This window comes from Capra hircus, chromosome 12, assembly GCF_001704415.2.
Source record: "Capra hircus breed San Clemente chromosome 12, ASM170441v1, whole genome shotgun sequence".
In the NCBI taxonomy this organism is placed as follows: domain Eukaryota; kingdom Metazoa; phylum Chordata; class Mammalia; order Artiodactyla; family Bovidae; genus Capra; species Capra hircus.
Genome location: NC_030819.1, coordinates 10,443,869 through 10,462,632, shown reverse-complemented (window position 1 = coordinate 10,462,632; position 18,764 = coordinate 10,443,869). Strand labels below are relative to the sequence as shown.

The 18,764-nt window shown below is 44.2% G+C and overlaps 1 protein-coding gene across 13 annotated transcripts in view; it reads right to left on the bottom strand.

Moving 5' to 3' along the window:
• DOCK9 (dedicator of cytokinesis 9) overlaps positions 1 to 18,764 on the bottom strand; it is a 288,599-nt gene that overhangs the window by 126,810 nt on the left and 143,025 nt on the right. For all 13 annotated transcript variants that reach the window (XM_018056406.1, XM_018056414.1, XM_018056410.1 and 10 more), the window contains exons 3-5: positions 7,350 to 7,439; positions 3,716 to 3,798; positions 1,250 to 1,319 (exon numbers count right to left, since the gene is read on the bottom strand). In XM_018056406.1, the coding sequence (XP_017911895.1) occupies positions 1,250 to 1,319; positions 3,716 to 3,798; positions 7,350 to 7,439 (243 nt within the window). The remainder of the gene's footprint in view (positions 1 to 1,249; positions 1,320 to 3,715; positions 3,799 to 7,349; positions 7,440 to 18,764) is intronic.

Below are 18,764 nucleotides of genomic sequence, written 5' to 3'. Positions count from 1 at the left end.
AGAGAGGCGAGAACACAGCAGGGAGAGAGAGAAGAGAAGAGCAACAGCTAGAAAAGTTAATAAAACTTGTTTCTTCAAGTTCTGACCCCAACTCTGAGATCTGGGTTTAAAAGGGCATGGGCTGGCCAGATGCTGCAAAAAATAGGTCAGGTATACATCTGTACACACCATAAGCAGACATGAAATACACACACACACACAAATACACAAACTTTCCATGACACACTGATCTGGGCCCCTTCTTTATTCTCTTAAGATCACCCCCTGGTGATGCCTTTTCCCCTTTAAGGCTGGGCCCAATACACACTTCAGTAGGAACTTTAGGAAGAGAGGACCACACAGTGTCAGTCACCCAGCTCATACCTCCTAAGCTATTTCTACAATCCAGTAGATAAATGCAGAAGGACCCATCTTATACTTTGTCTGAGATCACCTCAATTTTAGTCTTGGTGATTTTACTGCTGCCATTATTATCTGCAATAATAGAAACAACTCACCTGCCTAGGATCTCACAGTTTGCTGTGTGCCCTTACATGTTATTTCAATCAGTCCTCCTCTCACTATTAATTCACACCAAGGTTTTAATATCTTGTTTTTCATTTCGAATGACCACTAACTCTTCCCAGAATATTTCCAAAGTGGTTTCTGAAATACTTCGCTGCTGTGCACATTATTAATGCCCACACTGAGCTGAGTGGGGGAGAAGAAGAAATGCAGAGACAGGTGGTACTAACTTTTTTATTAGGTTTTCCTTGCTAGGTGCACGCAATACACTTAATGCCCCAACTCAGCATCCTTTACACATGCCTAGTCATCACCCATCCTCCAACAGTAGGGAAAGTGGGCTGGTTAAAATCAGAGCTTCTGGGTGCCATTTACTTCACTCAAAGCTCTCCCTGAAGAAACAGCCATTTAAAACCTACTGGCTGCCAGTTTGTGTCAAATATCCCTTGAAAAACAACCTAAACCTGGGATCTAAGTTATCTTGATCTTTTTAACAATGTAGCCAAATCTTGCCTTTGAAAACCATCTCAGAACAAATAAACAAGGACCAGAGGAACAGGCAATGCTATGCAGTCCAGTTGAAACAGAGACCATTATTTCAATCAAACAAGACATTAAAAAAAAATTCTTCCCCTGTTTCAAGAAACATTCTAATTCCTATTTTGGATACCTGTTGGTAATTTTCCAATAAATCATCTAACTGTGAACTAAGTCGATTTTTAAATCCATAAGCGAGCAATCCTACCTCATCTTTGTCGACCTCCTCGTCCACTTCATAGACATGAACTGGAAGTTTATCCAACTTGGCCAATTTGCTTAAAAAAGAAGAAAGAAACTTGTTTTAGAATTACCTAGTCTATGAAGAGATGCCACATTTCTTCTCACATCAGAGGAACAAGCCTTTAACAAATCCAAAGCTGGCCCACTTGGCTGAAGAATGGAAACAACTGACGACATTGCTCCCCAAAGCTACACAGACAAGATGGCATAGCTTGCTGGGAGTTAGGCATATTAATAATGGTAATGTGTGCGAAGAAATAAAGACGTGGCGAAGAAGGCAATGGCAACCCACTCCAGTACTCTTGCATGGAAAATCCCATGGACGGAGGAGCCTGGCGGGCTGCAGTCCATGGGGTCGTGAAGAGTCCAACACGACTGAGTGACTTCACTTTCACTTTTCACTTTCATGCATTGGAGAAGGAAATGGCAACCCACTCCAGTGTTCTTGCCTGGAGAATCCCAGGGACAGCGAAGCCTGGTGGGCTGCCATCTATGGGGTCGCACAGAGTCGGACATGACTGAAGTGACTTAGCAGTAGCAGCAGCAGCAGAATAACTTTAATATGAAGCTTAAATGAGGTCACTGCCTTTGAAGTGACTGCAAAGCAGTCTTAATGATGATGGTATTAATGATAAAAAGAGGACAATAACAGTTCCAGCTATTACATGCTAGGCACTGTGCTTCACTCCACATGTGGCACTTCCCTTCATCCTTTAGATGGTGGGAACCAGTGCTAAGACCACTTAACAGATGAGGACACTGAGGCTAACAGAGGGCAGAGGAAGTAGATGACACCACAGACTATAGAATCTATGTTCTTAAGTCACTGTCACAAACTCCTCCTCATCATCACATGATTGAAACTCTTTATTAATGCTCAGAGGTAAAATCCACCAGCAGCAACAGTATTATCGTGTAGTAAACATACTATATCCTCAGTCTGTTCTCTTTCAGTCATGGGAACAGCATGAACAAGCCCATCAGTAACCATAGGTGAATTCAATTAAAGGGGAAGAATCAAGGCCAGGATGAGTGTTGGGTAAATATAGAAGCAAGGAGCAGAGCCATCTGGAGAAGACAATGCTGGAAGGGAGTGTTCTCAGCTGAGGTTTAAAAGAAAAGACTGGGAAGTTGGCTGAACACTCTTAAGGAGTGGCTGAACCACACAAACAGAAAAAAACAAACAAACAGCTAGGTCCATTGAGAACAGTAAAAACAGTTCAAACTCACAGATGCAACAAACACAAAGAAAAATATATTATTAATAGAGTCTCAAGTACAACTTTCATTGGCAACAGTTACTTTTGACACAAAATCCATCACTGTTTGCTTTCAACTTTCATAATAAACCAAAATTTGCCAATTGTATCATTTCATGATGTGCCACTTTATAGCAGATCTCCTCTCAAGGCAAGACCTATCTATACCTGGTTTACTTTAACTACCCTTTAACTATCAGTCTAAACACACTGCCTTTTGGCGTAGTTCAGAATGAGTTAATACCTTAAAGGAAGTGAAGAAATTTGTCTGGGAAAGTGCTTTTTAAAATATAAAATTTGTTCAATATAAAATGCTTTTCATGTCTCTTTAAAATATTCTTTTTAAGATAAAACACACTCCAACATAGTTCAATACCCTTATATTTACTTTGTTTCCTATTTCTCACTTAAAAAAAAAACCAAAAAACCTCACCTGTTTGTGTTTTATCAGTGGTACCCTGAGTGGTACTGAACACAATTAAACCATCCATGAGTTTATCACTGACCAATCCCATAGTACTAGGTTTAAGTTCTATGGTCAAATTCCCTGTAAACAACAGCTAACCCACATACACACAAAAAGTGAAAAGCATTGAAAGTGAAAGTCGCTCAGTTGTGTCCAATTCTTTCCCACCCTACGGACTATATAATATAGTCCATGGAATTCTCCAGCCCAGAATACTGGAGTGGGTAGCCTTTCCCTTCTCCAGGGGATCTTCTCAACCCAGGATCGAACGCAGGTCTCCCACATTGTGGACAGACTCTTTACCAGCTGAGCCATCTGCAAAGCCCAATGATACTGGAGGGGGTAGCCTTTCCCTTCTCCAGGGGATCTTCCCAACCCAGGGATTGAACCCAGGTTTCCTGTATTGCAGGCGGACTCTACCAGCTGAGCCACCTGGAAAGCCCAAGGATACTGGAGTGGGTAGCCTATCTCTTCTTCAGGGGATCTTCCTGACCCAAGAATCGAACCAGGGTCTCTGGCATTGCAGGTGGATTCTTTACCAGCTGAGCTACCAAGGAAGCCTCCACATACACATAAACCATCTAGAAACACGTTCTGTGATCACTCTGATTGCATGTGAAGTTACTCACTTCCCTAGGTGTTTCAAGTACAAAGACCTTTCTCTGTGTGTTTAACCCCATCTTGTGCAGTCAGTTCGTGTACTCACTTTGGAAGCTGTCGAAACTCTCCTGAGTAATCTTCATATTTATAGTTCACAAGATGCCAGTCAGAGTTATAGGTTTTGATGCACTATTGGGAGGAGCAGAAAAAATAGCAAGAATAAGCGAAAAAGGAAAAAGACATGTGATGACTTCTGGAGAACATTTGGGAAAGTTTATGAATGCACACCCACACCAACATCAAAATAGTTCTTTCCTCTCAACTCTCTCATGCCTGAAATTCCACCACAGACAGAGGTTCCTTGAAGCTTAAGACCCACCGAAACATTACACTTGGGAGAGGGGTCATTAAAGTCACTATCATTCGTGGTCCAGGAGCAGAGGTTACAAGGAGACAAACCTCACCTCCTCCATTTACATAACAACATGTTGCTTCTGACTTAAACCCAATAGGTTCCTAAGAAGTCATGTGGCCTCTATGAGGACATGAAAGTAAATGAAAAGTACGACCCTAAAGACTCTTTCATGGTATTTACAACACATTACAACTTGCTCATTAGTCAGTATTACACACTTTGCCCTCAGCATCTCATTTTATTTATAAGGGATGGTGTGAGGTAACTAGGAAGAAAGATTTAGATTCCAGTTCACAGTGACACCATGACCTCTTCACGTATGCATGCATGCTAAGTCAATTCAGTCATGTCCGACTCTTTGGAACCCCATGGACTGTAGCCCGCCAGGCTCCTCTGTCCATGGGATTCTCCAGGCAAGAATACTGGAGTGGGTAGCCACGTCTTCCTCCAGGGGATCTTCCTGACCCAGGGATCAAACCCACATCTCCTGTGGCTCCTGCATTGCAGGTGGATTCTTTACCCCTGAGCCACTAGGGAAGCCCAAATAAGTATATACTTGTACACAATCAGTGTGTTTATTTTTTTTTTAATTTTTTTAATTTTTTTAATTTTAAAATCTTTAATTCTTACAGGCGTTCCCAAACATGAACCCCCCTCCCACCTCCCTCCCCACAATCAGTGTATTTATGAACACACACCTGAGTGTCCAGATTTTTAATATCTTAGGCAAAATGGATAAGAAAGATAACTACAGATTACATATTTTAAACTATTTGTTGTTCAGTCACTAAGTTGTGGCCAACTCTTTGCGACTCCATGGACTACAGCATGCCAGGCTTCCCCATCCTTTACTATCTCCCAGAGTTTGCTCAAACTCATGTCCATTGAGTGGGTTATGCCATCCAACCATCTCATCCTCTATCGTCCCCTTCTCCTCCTGCCTTCAGTCTTTCCCAGCATCAGGGTCTTTTCCAATGAGCCAGTTCTTCACATCAGGTGGTCAAAGTATCAGAGTTTCCACCTTCAGCATCAGTCCTTCCAATGAATATTCAGGAATGATTTCCTTTAGGATTGACTGGTTGGATCTCCTTGCAGTCCAAGGGACTCTCAAGATTTTCTCCAGCACCACAATTCTAAGGCATTAATTCTTCTGTGCCCAGCTTTCTTTATGGTCCAACTCCCACATCCATACATGACTGCTGGAAAAACCATAGCCTTGACTATGTGGACCTTTGTTGGTAAAGTGATGTCTCTGCATTTTAATATGCTGTATAGGTTTGTCATAGCTTCCTTCCAAGGAGCAAGCATAAAAAAAAAAAATAGAAACTGCAAAAAATATAGTTAACCAGGTTAAGTAGCCAGAGAGTCACTTGTTTCATAAGCCATTGTTGACTGCCCACATGGCAGGCACAAGCTGAATTCCAAGGCAGGAACAGAGAACAAGGTAAGCAACCCCCACGAGACTGGGGGTGCAGAAAGTCCAGAAGACAAGGGGTTCGATCAGAAATCAGTACCTGGAGAACTATCTCTAAAGAGGCAGGAATCTGACCGGCTGGTTTCATGACTGACCTTTCAAAGTCATGAAATTCAAGTAACATTTTGAAGTTACACTGAAAGGTTTTGTGTGTGTGTGTGTGTGTGTGTGTGTGTGTTTTAAGCCATTAGGTCATCCTCCCATGGACAAGAGGACGGGGAGGAAGTGCTGGGGCACTCCACCCTGGTGGAAGGGGCCCAAGAGGGTGGGGCTGTGCTGGCCCCTGCACACAGAAGTCGCTATTGCTCAAACTGCAGCGATGAAAGAACTCTGATGGAGAGGCGTCCTTCAAAAATCCTATTTTTTAAGAAACTGGGAGAGTTGAATTAGTAATTAAGTTTTATGATATGCCTTAAAACAAGGATCAGCAAACGTTTTCTGCAGAAGGCGAGATAGTGAATGTTTTCGGCTCTGAGGGACACACTGTCGCAACCATCAAGTCTGAGCAGTGATGTCAAGCAGTCACAGGCATCTGTGAGCGAGGGGCGTGGCTGTGCCACAATGTGACTTTCTTTATCAAAACAGGCTGCAGGACGGTGTGCCGGTGTCCTGTTTTAAAACAAACATTTGAGATGATGTAAACATATCAGACTGCATTTGTCTTGCATCAGTGTTACGAGCAGAGCGGCAAAGGAGATAAGGGAAGAAGTTACCTTTTCAGAACAATAAGAGAACATACTTCAGACAATTTAACCACATGTTCAGTTTTTTCAAAAATCCCAACGGCGGGCTTCCCTGGTGGCTCAGTGGTGAAGAATCCACCTGCCAATGCAGGAGACACGGGTTCGATCCCTGATCCAGGAAGATCCCACGTGCCCTGGAGCAACCAAGCCCACGTGCCACTTCTGAGACTGCTCTAGAGCCCGTTCTCTGCAACAGGAGAAGCCACTGCAACAAAAAGTGGCCCCCACTCACTGTAACGGGAGAAAAGTCCTTGAAGCAACGAAGACCCAGCTCAGTCCAAAATAAGCAAGCTATTTAAACATGGCCCACATCAAAAAAAAAAAAAATCTTTAGCAATCCATGGAATCTAAATGTTGTTATTGTAATTGGCCTTCACTTACAATAGCGTAGCTTCTTTGTAGCAGGCAAATTTATTGACGGCATGGTTAGCTTCTAAACATCAACTAGAAGAATGGGGATAAAAATTCACTGTTTTTTTTAACTGAAGGAGCACTTCAAGAAACAAGGTTAAAACACCTAATTCATCCATCCCATCTAAAGGCACCTGGAGGAAGAAACAAACCCCAGAAAGAAAAAGAAGGCAATCTCGATGCAGTAATAATTTCTCTTTCCTCCTTAACAAAAGAGTCATTACCTGTATGATCAAACAAAAGTAATAATAATCATATATTGATACAGGATAGTTATCATACTCATTATTACCTGCCACTTCGTGAATACTGAACTAGTATCAATAAAAAGTTACATGTACAAACATATACATGAAGTCAACAAATACATAAATGCATGTGCAGAGTCTCCCTTGAAAATAATATCAATGTCTGCCAGGTGTCCACTTACAAGTTACTCTATTTTTAAGCCTATGAAATAAGTTCTATCAAATTTGTGTTTTGTCATCAGATGGACCCCTGTTGACATTTCTGTCCACGTTTCAGACTCGGAAAACTGCACTTTAGTCTGTTGACTATTTTAATGGCCATGATAAAAATGTAACTGTCTTTCTCTGACACTGTCTTGAAAATACCACTGAAATTTTTAAAGGGGGAGGCGGCGCTAGAGAAAAATCACTTAATTAACACATGAACTAGTGTAGAAGCAGCACATTACCTCTGTCACGAATAGGCTCTGGGCGTCCTGCTGTGCGTTGGGGGGCACGGTGGAGCGCTGGTACCGGTCCTGTCGTCTCAGGAGGGCCGTCTGTGAAGGAGAGCACCAGGACGAGACGTGATGAGTGGAGACGGAAAGGCGCCAGCCTCTCGGGGCAGCGGGCCCTTCCCCTTCTGCCTCAGGTCAGGAACTGCAGACCCCAGACCCCAGCTGGCTCCTTAAAGTGCAAATGGTGAGGGCAGTGGCTCCCAAGTTCCTCTGCACCGCGGGGCCCAAGGACCCAGTGCAGGCAGGGAAGAGGCCACTTTCAGAGACCCTCACACTCCCCCACCCCACGTGCTTGATCTAGTTGCCTTTTACTTGCCTTAACTGCCTTTTTAAAATCGTGGTAAGTCAGACATTACGTTTACCATTTGAATCATTTTAAGTGTCCAGGTTCAGGGCCATTAAACACATTCACATAGTTGTCCATCTGCCTCTTACCTGCCTTTTACACCCATTCTTATTTACTGCCACATCCCCAGCGGGACACGTGGCAAGTCCTTAATCCATGTTTGTTGACTGAATCTGTGACTTGTGAACACTACCTTCCCTCCTATAACTTGGAACTGCTCTTGTGTCATGAGGCTTAAATGCATAAAGAATAAAAAGTCTCATGACTTTAGGCAGCAATTCTACCTAATTAATCTACCCTAATTAATGCTGTTTGGAAGAGACTGTAGTGTCAGTATGAGATAACCAGGCCTTGGGTTTCAGAAAGAAATGTTCTAGATTTTTTTTTTTTCTCCCATCGACTGTAATTCCTGGGTTACTATTAACAGATCAGAGCTATAAAAACAGCACACGTGAAACTGTCGTGTTGACAGAATCCATCTTTGGGCTAATTACTAAGCTGGGATTGCCCAGCCCCTGTCCAGCTGTTTCTCTTCTTTCTAAGGCTGGAGGAAACTTCGGGTAAAATCTGTGGTCCCTCCTCCTTCAGCACAGGGGAAGAACTCCAGGGTATACATTGTTTAAAAATTTATTTTTAATCGAAGGATAACTCTTTACAATATTATGTTGGTTTCTGCTATACACCAACATAAGCCGGCCACACGTATACACATGTTCCCTCCCTCTTGAAACTCCCTCCCACCTCCCACCCCATCCCACCCCTCCAGGCTAGTTCCCAGAGTCACAGAGCAAATTCCCATTGCTATCTATTTTACATATGGTACTGTGTATGTTTCCATGCTACTCTCTCAATTTGTCCAACCCTCTCCCTCCCACCATGTCCACAAATCTGTTCTCTATGTTTCTATCTCCATTACTAGCCTGCAAATAGGTTCATCAGTACCATTTTTCTCAATTCCATATATATGCTTTAAAATATGATCTTTTTCTCTTTCTAACTTACTTCACTCTATATAATAGACTCTAGGTTCATCTACCTCATTAAAACTGACTCAAATGTGTTCCTTTTTATGGCTGAGTAATATTCCACTGTATATATGTACCGCAGCTTCTTTATCCATTCATTAGTTGATGGACATCTAGGTTTCTTCCATGTCATAGCTACTGTAAATAGTGCTGCAATCAACACTGGGGTACAAATGTCTTTTTCAACCACGGTTTTCTCAGGGTATAAAGGGCATTCATTTTTTTAAGAATCTTATTTCTTGCCTATGTTTCCCCCCTGTGGTGTGCACTTCACCTGTATTCACTCTTTATTTGCACTGTGTCCATCTTTGAAAATAATCAAATCCAACTTTTAGAATAAGCCTCTTTTAGCAATGGCACCCCACTCCAGTACTCTTGCATGGAAAATCCCATGGATAGAGGAGTCTGGTGGGCTGCAGTCCATGGGGTCGCTAAGAGTCCGACACGACTGAGCGACTTCACTTTTCACTTTCATGCATTGGAGAAGGAAATGGCAACCCACTCCAGTGTTCTTGCCTGGAGAATCCCAGGGACGGGGGAGCCTGGTGGGCTGCCATCTATGGGGTCGCACAGAGTCAGACATGACTGAAGCAACTTAGCAGCAGCAGCAGCAGGCTAAAGGAAGAGAAGCAAGGAACTCTATTCTCTACCTAAGTCCTTACAGGTGAATTGTTGATTTATTCAGCCTCCTCCAGGAGGGCTTTCAACATCCTGGCCCTTGGTTTCATCATGAAAGTCACAGTGACCCTTATTATACACCTGGTTCCATGAAAGGCCACAGAGATGAGTGACAGTAAGCACTGGAGGCATAATCTATTCCAAAAGCTTCAAAGTCACACAATATAAGAGATTGTCAAAAGTGCTAAGAATCAGGTATAATAAAGAAATTACATACACTTCAAAGGAGGACATATTCTATATCCTCACTTACTGTGTCCTTATCTTGATTTATTTGGTTCTCTCAAGATTTTTAAAAAATTAATTATCACACTTTTAAAATGTTCATGAAATAACTCAGGTCAAGAAATAGGACTTTTAGGGTTATTTCTGGCCCAATCCCCATCACAACATCAGGAAGAAAGAAAATTTACTATAGAATTTTCCTGGTGGAATTAACAACTCAAGAAACTTTAATTATGTGACACTTATCCAAATACTTCTTAAAGGTGAGAAATAGTAAATGAACCTTTTTTAAAAAAATTATTATTGTGGATCAAAGTGACATTATGCTCTCATTCTAAAAAGAAAGAAACTTTAATCATTAGAGACAGACTTGACCTTTAGCAGATAAGAGAGCATTGGGCATAATTAAACCAATAAACCATGTGTTTCTAACCACCCACCATATCAGAAAGGTGTAGGAAAGAAGAACACAAAATCACAGGCTGGAATGAGCGGAAAGGGTAGCAGAGTCTAAATCCAACAGGGAGGAGAAGAGAACGCCAAGAAGATGACTCTCAGTCACTCTTTTCGACCCCATGGACTATATATAGTCCACCGAATTCTCCAGGCCAGAATACTGGAGTGGGTAGCTGTTCCCTTCTCCAGGGGATCTTCCAAACTAGGGATTGAACCCAGGTCTCCAGCAGTGCAGGCAGATTCTTTACCAGCTGAGCTACTAGGGAAGCCTACTAGTTCTCAGTGCACAGTATCAAATGGTATTCTGGTTTGTTCTCTCACAAAGTTAGCTGCTACAAGCTAACTGAGCCCAAACAACTCTGGTCATACCAGCCGAAACCCAGTCTCCAGGCTTTGAAAGTCGAGATCTGAACCCAGACCTTGGTGACCTTATAAACCACACCTTGGGGGTGGTCAATAGCTCGTCAATTGAGCTCTGATAGCTTGTCAATCTCTGACTCCATTATCCAAAACCCTTCTGCAGACACATGTCCTTTTTTCCCCTTCCATCCAGACTCTGGGTTCCTTTGAGGGCAGAAGACATATCTTTCTATCTGCTAAGTACTCAATAAATGTTTCAAGAAATGAATGGATAAAACAGTCAATGGAGATAGAAATAGGAGCCTACCAATAATCATCCATTACTTGCAGCTTTCCTCCCTATTATTTCAAAAAGTCCTCTGGTTCATTATGGGAATTGACAAGGGAAGACTGTCGCATAAGTAAGTGAATGCTCTATTTTAATTTCTCCATATATTTTATGTATTAAAAGTCACATTCAGGTAATAGTCTATTGCATGTCAAATCGATGCACATTAAATTTCTGTAGTTTCATTTATCTGACAGATTCCAAATCAATATCTGATTTCTACTCATGAAGACTAAAATTCATCTCAGAAATGAGCTTAGATCTCTTTTTCATTGCTGTGGTATTCTTTCGCACTCATTAGAATCATATTCCTGCTAAAAAACAGGTCTGCAGCCACTTTATATAAATCAACACCAAGGTGGACATTTAAAGAGCGTTAGTCCAATGCCTTTGTTTGGAAATAAATCATTTCCACTCTACTAAAAAGCCAATGTACAAGGGGTGCCTGTGTGCTAAGTTGCTTAGGTCATGTCCGACTCTTTTGTGACTCCATGGACTGTAGCCCGCCAGGCTCCTCCGTCCATGGGGTTCTCCAGGCAAGAATACCAGAGTGGGTTGCCATTTCCTCCTTCAGGGGATCTTCCCCACCCAAGGATCAAACTCACGTCTCTTATGTCTCTTGCATTGGCAGGGGTGGTTCTTTATCACTAGCACCACCTGGAAAGCCACAGGTGGCCCCTTTTTCTACTGAAAAAGCTACAAGTCTTTTTTGTGCAAGGGGTAGGGAGAAAAAAAATTACACACTATGAAGTGTGAAAAGATCTGAAAATTGAACCTAAACATAGCATTTCAGACAACCTTTGGGATATAAATCTAAGAGCACAAAATACAATTTAAAAATAAAAGTCCTTCCAACTACTATAATAGATTAAATCATTTCCAGTCGATACTGTTACTTAGGTTAAATCTGGGCAGCGCTTGACACACAGAAATCCTTAATCACCTTGGCCAAGTATGGGCATGAGTCTTATGAGACCTTTCACAAAATTCTAAGATTAAGTAAAAAGGAAACTTAACTAGGACTGCAAAAGGAGGAGGAAAAGGTGAAGTTCTCTTCCAAAGGACTTACGTAGTGATGCATGAACACCTGAGAGCCTTTATTGGCTTTATTAGATTTTTTTTAAGCAGTATTTTCTTAAGTCTTTATTGAAACCTTTACAATACTGCTTTTTATGTGTCAGTTTTGGGGCCATAAGACATGTAGGTTCCTTAGCTCCTTGACCAGGGATCGAACTCGCGCTGCCTGTGTTGGAGGGTTAAGTCTTAACCTCTGGACCAACAGGGAAGTCCCTGAACTTTTTTGAGTGAAATGATAAAATGCAGAGGTACCCCCAGACCCCAATAGGAAGGTTACATTTTACAACTACAGCCACATCTAGTTCGGAAGGCCAAATTTCAAATAGAGACTTTTTTATTTTATAAACTTCTTTTTCCCCTGAAATGATTCCCTCCAAAGACGGGTCACTTGAATAGCTATGAGCCACATATGGAAAGTGGGATGCTCAGCCCAAGGAAGCAGGGCCCCTGAAGGGTACCATGTCTCCACCCCTGGGCCCCAGCCCAGGCTCCCCGGCATCTTCTGCTCCTCTTCCTACCACTCACTGCTCTCCCCTGATGGCCTGCCACGGCCCTGTTTCTTTAGCTTCAACTTGGAATCCCTCTTACTAATGAATTTCCTGCCCCCAACCTGGCTAGGGCTCCGTCTTTCCTCCACCAGTGCGGTCTAACGTGCTACCCTGACCCCACTGAAGCCGGGATACCAAGGCACTCATGTTTCAAACCGCAAGCAATGTGAGGCGCATAATTTAATTAAACTTCCTATGGAAGAATTTGAGAAGTGATCTTGGAAAGAGGTTGGACTTGAGGGCCAGGAAACCTGAGTTCTCATCTGAGCTCTGCCTCTAATTAGCTGTATGGTCTTGGAGGAAAGTTTTAACCTTCCACATCCAAGGTTTTCTAGGATCTCCAGGTTTCCTTTGTGGTTTAAAAACTCCACAGTTCCATGGAATTCTAAGTCTCTCTCTCCACAAATGATTTATTATCTGAGCGTGACGAATTGCTCTTTGAGAAACTAAAAACTTAAAAAATGTCCATAAACAAGATGAATATCTTTTGATTATCCCACTTATTTTCTTAAAGGAATAGTTTTAATGTGTTTTTATGAAAGGAATTGTATTACAAGGAGGGGAGATTCACTGTGTTGACTTAAATACAGGCTGTTAGTATTAACAAAGATGTTCTTTTGTATCATCATTTCTTTATTTTTCTAATCCTCTCAATTCATAGCATGTCAGATTTTTTTATTAATCGTTTTACAATGGGCATTAAACAACCCTCTTCATTCCTGGTGGGAAGTAGGCATATCTCTTGGGTGTTTAAAATATCATTATTTTATAGGACTTCAATTAAGACACTGAAACAAAAGACCCACCCTCCCCCTGGGACATAGGAACAATGAGCTGGAAACAAGATCCCAGAGAAGTGGGTGGGCTGGAACCCGAGCCAGCTGTGCAGATCCACAAAGACTCTCCCCATCTCTTGGTTCAAAGGAGCACAGGGCTGGGAGTGTCCGCCCTGAGAGAGAAAAACAAACACCACTGGCAGCCCAGGAGGGAGTGTGGGGCTCAGAGCCGGCTCCTCGGGTGTCCTGAGCAGAACAGCCTCAAAGGAAGGCGGGGCCCTAGTGCACCAGACGAGACAGTTAGAAGAGGTGCAGAGGGTCCTCCCTGGCAACCAGTCAGCAGGTATGGCTGCAGGGCAGAGAGACAGAAGGGAATACCTAGGCTCCCGCTGTCTTTAAGATGGATCTTGGGGCCTGGGGACAGCCTAAAGTCAGAGCAGAGGGCCCCGGGCCCGCTCTGATCACCTGCTGGACAGTCCAGCCCACCAGGCCTCAAGAACTGTCAGCTCCAACCCACCCCCAGGCTAAGATGTGGACTATCTCAGCAGGCAACCTCTCCTGTCTGTAATCCCAGATGAAGAAACTGTGTGTCTATGTGTGTGAGATAAGTCACTAAGTCATGTCCAGTTGACTCTTTGCGACCCCGTGGACTGTAGCCCACCAGGCCCCTCTGTCCATGGGATTCTCCAGGCAAGATACTGGAGTGGGTTGCCATTTCCTCCTCCAGGGGATCTTTCCGACCCAGGGACTGAACTCGTGTCTTTTACATCCCCTGCATCAGCAGGCATGTTCTTTACCACTAGCCACCTGGGAAGCACCTGTACTTGTGTTTATTATTAAGTTTGTTTTCATTTTCTTAGCAGAGCTAGCCCTTCATATGCATTTGCCAGAGAACGAGTACTTTGGTCTACCAGGAGCAAGGCACCCTTGGAGTGGGGCTGGGAGAGGCCAGGGCTCTGTGAAGGGAGGCAAGTGGGTGTGTGAGAAACGAAAGCCCAGGAGGGCTGAGTTCCCAGGCGGGCTTCGCTGGGGCCCAGCCTCTCTCCCTCGCTAAAGAGTTAAGCCCTGGGTTGAATTTCTATTGTGGTCAGCTGGGCCAAATGGATTTTCAACTATCCCCTGCTAGAGAGACAGCGCCCAATACCTACTTCCTTTCATCTCTGGGTCCCTGCGAATCTGCTGGAAATGCCCCCTTGAATCTGTCTGTTAGTGCAGTAAAATGTTACGAATCCAGCACGGTGTTAGACCTCCCTTTGGATGAGGCCGGGGACTTCGCTGCCACTTACTGGGCACAGCAGTAATGGAACCTTTCCAGATATCTGGGCAGAGGCATTTGTTTCAGAGCAGATGACTCGCTTTCAAGAGGATTCAGTCCCAAGCTAGGCTGGAAACTGAAATTCACCCAGGGCGTTCCCCACATCTCACTGGGGAGATCATGGCTTGGCCACTGACCCACAGTGTTCCATGAAGATCAGACAAGTCCATTTCCAGGGAGGCAGTTTCCTGAGGATTTTCAGTGTTTAATTCACTAATAATCAAGGAAACAAACAAAGCATTTGGACCAGACAAGAGTCCGGAGAAAGATTTCCATTTAGGTTTCTAAAGGGATTTAAACAAACAAACAAAAAAGACAAATTCCCAGGACTTCCCTGGTGGTCCAGGGTTAGACTCCACCTTCCAGGCCAAGGGATGTGGGTTCAATCCCTGGTCGGGGAACTAAGATTCCACATGCCTCACAGCCAAAAAACCAAAACAAAAAACAGAAGCAATATTATAACAGATCCAATGAAGGCTTTTAAAATGACCCACATCAAAAACAAACAAACAAACAACAACAAAACGCCCAGGAAATGAATTAAAACATCACAAGGACAAGCCTGATATGGACAGAGAAGTGGACATCTCTCTGCCTCTGACAGCTCCTCTTTACCAGCCCCTGCATGGTCCCCTAGCTTCTATCTTTTAATGGTCTCTGTTCCCTCACAGTGTCACCTTGTGGCTTCAAGGACTTTCCTTGTCCATTGCCATGACAACACACAATTTAGGGGGCTCTTGTGTAACAACAAACTGGTTCCAAATAGGAAAAGGAGTACGTCAAGGCCGTATACTGTCACCCTGCTTATTTAACTTCTATGCAGAATACATCATAAGAAACGCTGGACTGGAAGAAACACAAGCTGGAATCAAGACTGCAGGGAGAAATATCAATAACCTCAGATATGCAGATGACACCACCCTTATGGCAGAAAGTGAAGAGGAACTAAAAAGCTTCTTGATGAAAGTAAAAGAGGAGAGTGAAAAAGTTGGCTTAAAGCTCAACATTCAGAAAACGAAGATCATGGCATCCATTCTCATCACTTCATGGGAAATAGATGGGGAAACAGTGGAAACAGCGTCAGACTTTATTTTTGGGGGGCTCCAAAATCACTGCAGATGGTGACTGCAGCCATGAAATTAAAACACGCTTACTCCTTGGAAGAAAAGTTATGACCAACCTAGATAGTATATTCAAAATCAGAGACATTACTTTGCCGACTAAGGTCCATCTAGTCAAGGCTATGGTTTTTCCTGTGGTCATGTATGGATGTGTGAGTTGGACTGTGAAGAAGGCTGAGCGCCAAAGAATTGATGCTTTTGAACTGTGGTGTTGGAGAAGACTCTTGAGAGTCCCTTGGACTGCAAGGAGATCCACCCAGTCCATTCTGAAGGAGATCAGCCCTGGGATTTCTTTGGAAGGAATGATGCTAAAGCTGAAGCTCTAGTACTTTGGCCACCTCATGTGAAGAGTTGACTCATTGGAAAAGACTCTGATGCTGGGAGGGATTGGGGGCAGGAGAAGAAGGGGACAACAGAGGATGAAATGGCTGAATGGCATCACTGATTCGATGGACGCGAGTCTGGGGGGACTCTGGGAGTTGGTGACGGACAGGGAGGCCTGGCATGCTGCTATTCATGGGGTTGCAAAGAGTCGGACACGACTGAGCGACTGAACTAAACTGAACTGAACTGTGTGACCCTCAGTGTGCACCCTCCCTGACGGGTAGGCCTGCTTTCCCTCTGCTACCCCTCTGCACAGATGTCAGTCATCTTTCTAAAACTCTCATCCATAGCATCAATGTCTCAGCTTAAATTCTTTCAGTGACCCCCTCACTGCTATCAGAATAAACTGCAGACTGCTCGGCGTGACCTAAGACCTTTGATGACCAGTGGTACTGACTTTCCTGGACTCTCCTGCCCTTCTTCCAACCTCCAGCAGACAAGCTACTTCTCACTCCCTAAGGCACTGGCCCCCTCTGCCTGGCTGGTGGAGTGGCTCACTCCCTCCTCCTGCAGCACACAGCAAGCGATTCTGCTGACATGACTCAAAAAACCTTGCTGTATCGCCTACCAGACTCAAGCACCGCAGACTGTGCTGGTCATCTTCGCTTCTCCAACACCTTTAATAACATAAACGTCTGGGTGAATGGGTCATCGGGACTTTTAAACAAAGGCTGCCTTGTTTAGTTGAAGATCACTTGAGGTGGACTCCCTTGGTGGTACAGTGGATAAGAATCTGCACGGGTTCAATCGCTGGTCTGGGAAGAGCCCGCGTGCCCGGAGCAACGAAGCCCGCATGCCGCGACTGCTGAGCCTGTGCTCCTAGAGCTGTGACTCCTGAAGCCCGTGCTCTGCAACAGGAGTAGCCCCCGCTCGCCACAGTTAGAGAAAGACTGTGCAGGGCAACGATGACCCCGCACGGCCGAAAATAAAGAATTTTTTTAAAAAAAGAAAGATCACTTGAGGCTCCAAAGGAGACACTGTCTTAGCAACTGGTGAGACATCGAGGAGCTCTGTCACTGCATAACGTTCTGTTTCCTAAAGCGTCATATATGTACACTTAGAAATGTCAGCAGACCTTTGAGAGTCATAAAAATTCCATTCCGCTACCTTGCAACCCACCCCCTCAGATTATACATGACATAACAGCTTATTCAAGGGCAGTAAATTCTAACTAAGTTAAGTGTCCAGAATACTTAGTGACTGGACTCGTCAATTAAGTTCAGTTTTTAGAGAGATGGGGGGTTGGTATTAAACAAAGAGGCTGGTTTTTAATCACTTCTTAAGTATCACTGCCCAGGGGAGGATGGAGAGACAGAGGGTGCCCAGAAGACCAGGAGCAGCCAGGTAGCCACTCAGGGAACGAGTGGCAGGGCCAGCTTCCCCATGAATAAGGGGCTCAGCCTGCTCTCCACATCATATGACTTTGCAACTAAAAACTGCCACCCTCAAAAACAAAACGATGCTACTAGCGGGGAGGAAGCACGCTCTGATAAGCACCTAGGTCACTCAACCCCCTCTGTGCCGCCTGGAGGACACTGGTCAGGGTGTACAGAGAGCTTCCATGAACGGTGCTACCTCTATGGATTCTCATACATCTAATGAGAACCCAGATTTTAGGGCAAATGTACCCTCTGAATTATAGGTTAAGAAAAGGGAATTTTAGAACGGTTTCTCGCTTACCAAAATACCCAAATTACTAACAGACAGACTGGGGCTAAAATCTAGAACCAGATGACTTTATCTCAGGTCTTACCCCTGCCTTGGTGCCTAGTGAAGTGAAATGTTAAAGTGGAAGTCACTCAGTTGTGTCCAGTTGGAATTCTCCAGGCCAGAATACTGCAGTGAGTAGCCGTTCCCTTCTCCAGGGGATCTTCCCAATCTAGGGATCAATCCCAGGTCTTCCACATTGCAGGGAGATTCTTTACCGGCTGAGCCACAAGGGAAGCCCACCCTGGTGCCTAGAGTACCTAGCATTCCATTCAGTAACAAAACCTTGAGGAAGGAGTGGGCAAGAGTAAGTTCTTTTATTTTCTAGTTGTCTGTGTCTTCTTTAGAACACAATTTTAGTTGTTTAAAAGACCCTACCTTTGTGCAAACACCTAGTATAGTGAATAGTGAATATGTTGTTTAGTTGCTCAGTCAAGTCCGAGTCTTTGAGATCAAAGGGATCAAACCCACGTTTCCTGCTTGGCAGGTGGACTCTATGCCACTGAGCCACCAGGGAAGCCCAAATAGTGAATACGCATCCAGTTAAAACATGCCCACTATTTATATAATTCCAATATCCCAATAAGGTTCCTTCAGGACTTGCCTTAGGAAGGCACACTCCTCCATGCACTCAGTGAGTGACTCCGTAAGGTCTCACTCATGCGTGAAGGGGAGCCTCACACAGACCCCTCTGTGAGCACCGTCATCACAGCCAACAGTCCTGTTGGGGCAGCACTTCTATGCCTGGCGTGCCAGGCAGAGTCCATCTTAAACACAGTGGAGCGGAGGTTACGCTTTCCGGATAAAATGCTGAGCAGGCAGGGAAGCCCTGACTGGAGGTCTCCTGCCATCAGGGGACTTTGCGGAGCTCCCTGAACTCGTCCTCAGAGGCTTCAGGCCCATACTCCAGGCGCTGCTGATACGAGGCCACTCAGGCCCAGGCAGGACACTCAGCAGGACCTGGGCTCAGCCAGGCAGAGGGGTGGACACAGCAGGACCGTTCAGGGTGCAGGAACCACAG